This window comes from Onychostoma macrolepis, chromosome 22 (assembly GCF_012432095.1).
Source record: "Onychostoma macrolepis isolate SWU-2019 chromosome 22, ASM1243209v1, whole genome shotgun sequence".
Classification (NCBI taxonomy): domain Eukaryota; kingdom Metazoa; phylum Chordata; class Actinopteri; order Cypriniformes; family Cyprinidae; genus Onychostoma; species Onychostoma macrolepis.
In genome coordinates, this window is record NC_081176.1 from 30,471,777 (window position 1) to 30,482,237 (window position 10,461).

General features: G+C 38.4%; 1 protein-coding gene across 1 annotated transcript in view; it reads left to right on the forward strand.

Moving 5' to 3' along the window:
* psmd1 (proteasome 26S subunit, non-ATPase 1) overlaps positions 1–9,102 on the forward strand; it is a 43,281-nt gene extending 34,179 nt beyond the window's left edge. Inside the window, exons 18-25 of the mRNA XM_058760247.1 lie at positions 936–1,052; positions 1,988–2,090; positions 5,325–5,494; positions 6,212–6,304; positions 6,435–6,521; positions 6,607–6,846; positions 7,200–7,363; positions 8,939–9,102. Of these exons, the coding sequence (XP_058616230.1) occupies positions 936–1,052; positions 1,988–2,090; positions 5,325–5,494; positions 6,212–6,304; positions 6,435–6,521; positions 6,607–6,846; positions 7,200–7,346 (957 nt within the window). The 3' untranslated portion in view covers positions 7,347–7,363; positions 8,939–9,102. The remainder of the gene's footprint in view (positions 1–935; positions 1,053–1,987; positions 2,091–5,324; positions 5,495–6,211; positions 6,305–6,434; positions 6,522–6,606; positions 6,847–7,199; positions 7,364–8,938) is intronic.
* The last annotated feature ends 1,359 nt before the right edge of the window (positions 9,103–10,461 follow it).

Genomic DNA, 10,461 nt, shown 5'->3' on the forward strand with positions numbered 1-10,461 from the left:
GTTTTACTGCAATATAATTTCTGCTTTTGTTGTCCCCGACACAATCCTTTTTTGGCTCCATCTGTCAAACAAACTCTGGCTTTATTTTGAATTAAACGTTCCAAACAACTGCTGACCCAATCGCAGAAATATGCATAATGGTGGTATACTGTATGTTGTGTAATGTTACCTTAGCTCAGTGATCTGTGAGCCAAATTTGCTGTTTTGGGCTCCGTCTTCAGTGCAGTTGTAATTCAAAATGATTTGGCTTTTAACTTAAAGATCAAATGTGACACTAAATACCCATCTTAAGCAAACCAAACTAAAGGATGGAAAGTTCATGCACTGTAACGGTGTAACTGTACACGTATTCATAGAAGAAAATTTTCAGTGCGGGTCTCTCAGTTTGGTATGCATGTTTACCGAACAATTTCAGCATTGTTTATTTCGCGAAATATTAGACTACTGTGTATATACACAATTATATTTTTCTTCACCTGTTAGTGATGTCTTATTTAATGTATGTTTAAATAAATGTGTTATGAAACAAAAATTTATTATAATTTAATTTATTTAAAGAAAGATATATTTTTTTTTTTCTGTAAACCACTGTAAAAAACAAAACAATTTTATGTTTAGATTTTTCCCCCTGCTGTACCGAAAACCATACCGAACCGTGACGTCAAAACCGAACTGTCATGTTTGTGTACCATTACACCGCTATCATGCAGTCTTTCTTTCTCTGTGGCTGGTGAATCATAAGTAGATAATTTAACATGGCTACTTCCCTTCTGTATTTTCAGGTCTGCCATATTACTATGTCTCAAAGTCAAAGATGGTTAGAATCTGATGAATTTGCGGTTTAGGCTAAACCATTCAGCATGCTGCGTCAGGATATGCTTCTGTTTTTCCATAATCATAATTCATATGCTTCCTTTGATGATTTCCTTCAACAGGAAGCAATCAATCTCCTGGAGCCCATGACCAATGACCCAGTGAATTACGTAAGACAGGGCGCGCTGATCGCCTCGGCTTTGATCATGATCCAGCAGACGGAGGTCACCTGTCCAAAGGTAAGGGGAGTGTGTGACTTTGGGTGGCTCGGGTTAATTATTTGGCTCTTGGGATTCATAAATGTTAAAAAAATAATATTTCAGTCCTTGCCTGACTTCAGTATGTGGCACAAAGCTACAAAATCACAGTAAATGTTTAATATCCATTCATGTGGATCACATGTTGCACCAATGAGGTTCCAGATTAATGCATGTACATTAGCTAGAGGAAGTTTTTGTGGGCTTGAGAGACTACACAGACTGAAAATGAACAATAGTCTGTCATTTTACTGTTTATTATAGGTTCTAGTACGCACCTAAAGTCATAAATATTCACCTTTTATAATATCAGACTTTGTCTAATCATTTCTACAGTGTGGTTGTAGTCACGGTACATTTGGTTGTTTCTTGGGATGATTTTCCTTCGGTTTTACCACAGGATTATTATTGGGCTGTGAATTTCATGGCCACATGAAAGTAAAATTGATTTGAAATCCATGTTTTATAGTGTAATAAAAGGCTTCAGTTGTAATAATGGCAATCATTTGTTAAATATCCCTTCCGGGCAGACTTTAATTTATGCTAGCCACATGTTTTATGAGACTGGCCTTAAAGTTTGGGGAGAGAAAGAAGAGTATGATTCTCATAAATGCCTTAGAACAGACTTCATTTAATCATGTGGTTACCACTGAACCAGAATCTAAATGTTTCTTTAATATTTTCAAAAGCTAATTAAGTCGTTTCGCACATGAATCTGTGTTGACCTTGTCAAATCCCTGAGAAACCATCTTTTAAATTATGGCATAAGACCAGAAACATTTAAAATAAGGTAAGTTTCGATTTCACATCTTGGATATTTCTGGTATGTTGTTTCCTGTTCTCGTTCATTGTTTAATTTAAAACCCCAGTTGTCATATATCAGAGATCAGCTGTACAGTGGCTCTTTCTTTCCATAGGTGAACCAGTTTCGACAGCTCTACTCAAAGGTGATCAATGACAAGCACGATGACGTGATGGCCAAATTCGGCGCCATCCTGGCTCAGGGCATCCTGGATGCAGGTCAGTATCAGATGGGAATACTTAAGGTTTCTGGACTAGACTTCATGGACTAGACTATTCTCATGAATGGAATATAAAGGAAAAATGCTTAGTAGAATTTGTTGAACTATCTTTTTAATATGTGCTTTATCAAACAAAAAGCCATTGTATTACAGTGTTTTTTCAGTATGCATTAGACTTAGTGCTGGGCAATGATTAATCGCATTCAAAATAAACATTTTTGTTTATATAGTGTGTGTGTGTGTACTGTGTATATTTAGTATGTGTATATATAAATACACACACATGCATGTATATATTTTAAAAAATGTTATGTTTATATTAAATATATTTATATATGAATATGTAAATATTTTCAAAATATATACTGTGTCTCTTTATACATAATAAATATACACAGTACACACACATATATAAACAAAAACTTTTATTTTGGATGCGATTTTAATTGTTGCCCAGCACTAATTCAAATATTAAATAAATACAAAATACAAAATAAAAAGTCACAATACAAAAAAAAAGAAAGAACTTTTAAATAGGTTAATTTATTTTATAAAATAATTCAGTATTTAATATAATCTCGTTTCTTTTATTCCATTTGGTTTTGGGTTCAAGTTAACAGTTTGAGGTCTCGTAAAGGGATAGTTCACCCAAAAATTAAAATTGTCATTAATTACTCACCCTCATGTCGTTCCAAACTCATAAGACCCATAAGTTCATCTTCAGAACACAAATTAAGATATTTTTTGATGCATTCTGAGAGCTCTCTGACCCTCTCATAGACAGCATAAAATAATCCATTGAAATAGTTAAAAGTTAAAATAATCCATGTGACATCAGTGGTTCAACAGTAATTTTACGAAGCTACGAGAATACATTTTGTGCGCAAAGAAAATGACAATTCGTCTCCTCCACGTCACCCTATAGCGCCATTTTGGAGAGTTTCACATACGTAAACAGCGTATATATGCGGATACGTTGTTTACGTTCAGATCAAAGCGTAAACAGCGTACATACATTGATTTACGTATGTGATGCTCTCCAAAATTAATGACAGAATTTTCACTTTTGGGTGAATTATCCCTTTAAGTCAGCTCTAAAATATATGTGGAAATAAATAGATATTGCCAATTTTAAAGTTTTTTTCCCCCCTCTCTGGTTTAATGTGCTTTATAGTCTTACCTCAAATAACTGAATGGTTAAAAAACAAACCTTTTGTATGCATGTCAGGGCAGGTAAGTCTGTTTAAGGCTTTCTGATAAAATGCTGATAGGATCCTGACAAGAATGTGGCATGCGAAACAAGATAGCACCACATCTTCATGCCGCTACAAGCAAATATCATTCACTCAGTCCCAGGGGTGCTTGCCTATTAATATTAAAATAATGCATTGACCTTCAAGATGCTCTTGTCCCCAGCTTCCCAAATATCAGCTTGTGAACGAACCCAGTACAGGTGATCACAGAGTCTGGAGTATTTCACATGGAGTGTTGTGTTTGCCAACAGTAACTGAATTTAGGACATGCTGGGACGGTGTTGCATCCTAATTATTTGTATTACAGTTGGGCGACAGTTCTTAATATGGGGGATTTCAAGGTTTCACTGAGGGGTCCATGCCTGAACACTTCATTTAAATACATGAGGCATACCACAACATGCAGACTGAAGTTTGCTGCAACTTATTAAATAGCTGCTTTATAAAAACATTCTTACACCGTGGCTCCAAATCCTAAGCTGCCTTCCTGTCTACAGCATACAATGTCAGCTTAAACAATATACATTACATAGGCAGCAACTCCATGTGCTACACAAATAGTGCACATCGCAGAAAGCACACAGGAGAATCAATTCTCATTTGATTTAAGTATACTTTGACATTAGCATGTTGCTAAGCTAATACTGCAGTATTTCATTAAGCATAAAAATGCACCGCATACTCAAATGTTCGAGTTTGACATTAGCATGTTATTAATGTAACATGACAATTATCCAGTAAGCAAAACAGCTCTTGAAGTTAATTGAAAATGGCAAGTTCTCTTGAAATTATGCATGAACAACATTTTGAAGTCATCTTTTATTCTCGCTTGTTTCATGGCCTGGTTTGGTAGAGAGTTTGAACTCTTGGCTTATTGGTTGTCACATATGACACAGCATGATTTAAGTCACTGCAGTCAAAACAAACAATACAGGCCATAATTTCCCTATGCAACTGCAGTAGATGCCAACAGGAAACTGGCAGTCTGATCATTTAATAGGCTGTGGCAGAAGTGTGCTATTGTCTGTGACGCCTGTCATTCTGAGCCAGATTGATCCTCTAAACTAATGATACTAAACCTCTCTCCATTCATCTTTAAAAATGCATTGTTATGGACATATCCACACCTCTTTCCGGCCTGGCACTCATCCCTCACTCCTGTTATTGTCTGCTCATCAGGCAGTTTGAGGGTGGAGGAGTCTTTGGCCTTGACCTTCACATCATCTCCTATTAATATCCCATTGCTGTATCAGCTTCATGGGCCATGCACCTCAACAGGAAAGGACATTTGAATGCTGAATTTGTTAATCAAGATATTACCAGTGCACACCTACACCATCCTCCTTTCAGCATCAAATTTGTGTGGCCTTTGCAATGCTGAAAAATCAAAGCCAGAATCCAAGACAAACCTTTTAAATATAAGCATAAAGTCTGGTCCACAACATTGTTTATTCTGGCAAAAAACAACCACTTAAGGTGTGGTCTCATTTACCACTGGTAGGCGAAATATTCCAATAGTCCAATCATTTAAGTAGGTATCTGCACAATTTAGAGTTTGGTGTAAGGGTGAAAGATTTCAGTGCAGATTTTGCAAATTTGCTGCATTGACCAATCAGAAAGCTGATTGGTTTAAAAGTGATTTGTGAGTCGGCGCCGATGGCCTAATGGGCAGTTCAACGACATATAATGCCGTTGCGTTACAGGCGTCCCAAGTTCGAAACCCAGCTCGAGGACCTTTCCCCATGGTCCCACAGCCCCCCTCTCTCTCCCACTTCACTTCCTGTCTACTCTACACTGTCCTATCGTAATAAAGACAAAACACCAAAATTAAATCTTAAAAATAAGTGATTTGTGAGTGGCACTTCATGGATTGCTACACTACTGACATCAGACCTCTTTCGTTGAAACTTTGCTAATGAAGAGGCTGGCTGGCGTTCCAGAGGAGCTTGTTAACACTCCATCTTTCCGATTCTTCTCAGGTGGTCGTAACGTGACGATCTCTCTGCAGTCACGCACAGGCCACACCCATATGCCATCTGTGGTGGGTCTTTTGGTCTTCACCCAGTTTTGGTTCTGGTTCCCGCTCTCTCACTTCCTGTCTCTGGCCTTCACACCCACAGCTATCATCGGCCTCAACAAGGATCTGAAGGTAAGAAGAGCCGTGCAACCTCAACATGGGTGACTTCCCTCGTATATAAGAGAAACAGTTGCAAGATATTTTTATCTCTTGCATTATGTGTCAAATGTTATAATCCCCATGTATCCAGCATGGAGCCAAACCATTAATCCATGCAAGAAGAGCTAGCAGCAGTTGGAGCACTGGTAAAGCGGTTAGTTCAGGAATGTCCATTCCTGTTCCTGGAAGGCCACTGTCCTGCAGTTTAGCTCCAACCCCAATTAAGCACACTCGAACCAGCTATCAACTGTAAGATGGTGGCCCTCCAGGAGCAGGTTTGGACACCCCAGGATTAACGCAGATGTTCACATTGTTAAAACTTGGGAAAGCTGATGCTACCAAAATGGTCCTCTACATTGCTTGAGGCACAAGTACTGCATGTTAGAGCAGCACATTTTTGTTTTACTCTTTAAAAAAAAAAAAAAAAAAAACTGTTCAAACCCTAGTGAACTTAGTGGTTGTTGCCTCTATGGGCAGCATCCTAACTGTCATTGAACCTCCTATGTGACTGACTTGGAAGGCTGTACAGGGGCAACAACTTTTGGTTTCAGCACTTCTCAAACAAACCATACAGGAGACTTGAAAATTTGAAATTAACCTATTTCTAAGGAACAGCATAAAATAAAATAATTAAAGTCTTTAAATCTATACTTTTCAATTTTGAACGAATAAGTTCTGTCCTGTTAACAGATGCCGAAGGTGCAATATCGATCCAACTGCAAGCCCTCCACCTTTGCTTACCCTCCACCCTTGGAAGTGCCAAAGGAGAAGGAAAAAGAGAAGGTCTGTTTTAACCCTTGTATCATGAACTCTCACCTGGCTTGTCAAATCTCAGCTTGATACCAAAAACCAGTGTTCCAATGTTCTAGTCCCAGATTTCATGGCGTAACTTGTCCCGCTGTTCTTCTGTCAGGTTTCCACCGCCGTTCTGTCCATCACGGCTAAAGCCAAGAAGAAGGAAAAGGAGAAGAAAGAGAAGGAAGAGGAAAAGATGGAAGTGGTATGCATGTCCCACAGCACTTCCAGAAACCTTTAGCATGTCATGTATTGCAGAACCCCAGTGATTTGATCTTTATCTGATGCAGGAAACACTGGCAGAAGCAGAGAAAGAAAAGAAAGACGAGGAGAAGAAGGAGAAAGAGAAGGAGAAGGAGAAGGAGAAAGAGAAAGAGAAGGAAAAAGAGAAAGAAAAAGAAAAAGAAAAGGAAAAGAAAAAAGAGCCAGAGCCAAACTTCCAGATGTTGGAGAACCCAGCTCGTGTCTTGCCCGCCCAGCTCAAGGTCCTCACTATGCCTGACAGCTGCAGATACCAGCCCTTCAAACCTGTGAGTCTGACTCCTTTCATTTAGGCCTGTTGTGAATGTTTGACAGTTTTCATCTGTAAAACCACTCATGCTGCCAATGAGAGAAACTCTTCAGAGAGAAGACTTTTGCTTAACGGCTCTAAATAAACAGCATTGAGAGCTGCAGTTTAGTGCTCAGAGGTCAGCTGGCATGACTCCAGCCACTTGTTTTTGCATTTTAGGAGACTTAAAATGTGAAATTGTCTGCTTTAGCAGGAAAGTAATTCTGGATTTTGCATTAAATAAGACATCTAGACATCTATTTTTGCCTGAAAGTATATAGTTGGACTGTCACACCATATAATAACCCCCTTTGTCCACATTGTCGCTCCCAGTTACACACGGGTGGCATCATCATCTTGAAAGACACCAGTGAGGAAGAGGAGGAGCTTGTGGAGCCCGTGTCTGCCCATGGCCCTAAGATCGAGGAGGAAGAACAGGAGCCCGAGGCCCCAGAACCCTTCGAATACATAGACGAGTGAGATACGCCACCTTACAGGTACTTCCTCTACATGAACACAATGGACTTTTTTTTTTTGTATGTTGAATTATTTTTGTTTAGACTGTTCATGTGAAGATGCTAAACTAAGAAAGATATTTAAATTAAAATTTCATGAAATTCCAATACAATCTGCTAGACTTTCGAAGCAGCAACTTCATTTGGATAGAATTTATACCTTATGAGTACAGCAACATTTCAATTTTGAAATAACATTTATTGAATCAACAGAAACGATGCAATGTGAATCATAACAAAAACAGACAAGTGCAAAAGTTTGGGCGCCCCAATGGAATAATCGCATCAATATTTAGTAGAGCCACCTTTTGCTGAAATAACAGCCTGTAGATGCTTCTTATAGCCACTGATAAGTCCTTGAATCCTGACTGCAGGTATTTTGACTCTTCTTCCTTGCAAAAAGTCTTCCAGTTTGATGGCTGTCGAGCATGAACAGCCTGCTTCAAAACAATCCATAGATTATCAGTAATGTTCAAGTCTGTTGACTGGGATGGCCATTCTAGAACATTGCATCTATGAATTCCTTGGTAGATTTGGAACAGTGCCTTGGGTCATTGTCCTGCTAAAACAAACAACCCTGGTGTAACTTCAACCTCTTGACTGATTCTTGAACATTGTTCTTAAGAATCTGCTGATACTGGGTGGAATGCATGCGAACGTCAACTCTGACATGGTTTCCAGTACCTGTGCCTGTCACACAACCCCATAGCAGGATGGACCTTCCACCGAATTGAACTGTAGGCCGCCATGTAAAGGGCTTCTGGTTGTTAGTTACCAGATAACTCTTGTCTTATTCCAAAATAATCCTGGCTTGTCCTGATGAGCCTTTGCATGCATCAAATGGCTCTGCTTTTTGGCAATACGCAGAAAAGGCTTTTTCTACATCACCCTTCCATTGTGCTGTTCCTCGTGCAAGGTGTGCTGGACTGTGGAACAATGTACTCTTTGGAGGTCTGTGGTTTGTCTGTGACCATTCTTTCAGATATAGATATATATATATATATATATATATATATATTTTTTTTTTTTTTTTTCTCAGATTCTGTGGCCTTCCATTTTCTAACTTATATTTCTGACTCTGGAGAATTTTTTTGTATCCTCCTAATTCATATTAACAAATTATCCTAGTTCTTAGGTCATTAGCGAGTTCTTTTGAGGTTCCCATGTTGCTACTTTCCAGTATAGAATCAAGGAAAAGCACAACTAGCAATTAGCTACCTTAAAAATCATATTCTATGATGGGTAGCAGTGTTAAGGTTCACTGAGCCAATCAAATCAATATCGTATTGTAATTAATCAGCAATAAGTGACTACAGGTAATCAACACGATTGAAAGGGTGCCCAAACTTTTGCACAGCCTATTTTTCACCTTCAACTGGGATGGAAAACATTACATTATGGAGCTTTCTCTAGAAACTTCATGGTATATCACTACAATTTTTTTCTTATAAAGATATTATGCAGCCTCCTAGGGGTGCCAAAACTTTTGCATAAAACTGTAATGGTCTTGTTACAACTCGATGAAGATCATGTGCTCATCTCCTCTCTTTTTTGCAGGTGGTGTTATGAATTCTGCGTGTTCACAGCATGCATGTCTACTCAAATGCCCACCCCTTTTCCTTTTTTACGTTTTTTCCTCCACTTGGCCTGCCGTGGGCACTTGAGGGATGTTTTACACAATGGTTTTCAGTTATTACAATAAATATATATGTTGAACATGAGATTGGGTGCTTTTATTGTGGTGGATCTGCTTTAAATGTATTTTTGGCATTTTTGTATTGTCAATTATGATGTTGCATAAGGTGGGGTAGTTGACATGAAATGCCTTTGAGAAGACATGCTGTACTATTTTAAACAGCATAACATAAATTCATGCATGCAAATTGCAATATATAAAATGAAAGAGTGAAGACACAAAAGTGGTTAAAATGTCAAATGAAATGGTGGCCATTTATTGAGATTAAGATAATGTTAATATTCTAAGTTAACATTTTCCCAAGGTCATCCACTCACATTGTGCATTGTCACTATAGCTACTATCTTTTCAAATCTCAATTTACCCAAAATACAGTTACAAAAGAATAACCAACTGTCTGGAGGAAAGAGACGTCAGTTCACTCGCATCGTGTGAGAAACAGCATCAGTCATAGTCACAGTATTTTCTTGAAAAATAAACAAGCCACCTTTTTCCATATAATGTATATCATAAGGTGCTTTCTACAGAAACTGCCAAGTGACTGTTAATGGTATGTAGTCAGAGGTGTTCTACCAACCTAAACTGACAGGAGGAAGCATTTAGTCACACTTTTCCCCTCGACTGTTCACTATATCCCCTAAAAGGAAAAGATTTTTGTCAAGGCGCTAATTTCCCGTATGTCTTTACAAAGTGGGTGGGATACTTTGTACTTTTGGCACAGTTCTGGAAAGAAACTCGTATATCACTAATATTTCCTTGGAATCGTGGTCATATCTTAGAATCTCCGTGTCATTTTAGGGAGTCTAGGATCTTGACCTTCATACTTTTTTTTTTTTTTTTTTTTTTTTTTACACAGAATTGATTGTAAATTCTGTCGTAACTGCAGAGATCTTCATTAGTTTGTTTTCCAAATAAGAAAAAGAAAGTGTTCCATAGTTCTTTTAAGGACCTTGCAACATAGACCCCAGTCATCATCAGCCTCTCTTAATGGACCGTGCTCTTATAAACTGCATTTAGAAGAATGGCGAGTCAACGTCATAGCAAAAGCAGATGAAACCACTATATTATTACACTTTATTATATGTCAACATCTTTCCTTCATTGCCCATTTCTGGATATATGACCATACAAGGTGGTATATCTACCAGGGAAACGGAGACTTGCCTTGATATGACCCTAAAGGGTCAAAGCGAACACTTGGAGAATGGCGCGTCCTGCCCAAGTACGATTGTTGGTGAACAAATACCTCCATTGCTTTTTGCCGTGAAGTCACAGTCTGTTGAAGCCGCACTGATGACTGAATAGATGGCAAGAGCGAACCTCTTTTGTTCGGTCAGTCAGCAGACTGGCCAGAGTGGTGTTGGAGAAACGTTTATGACGGGTG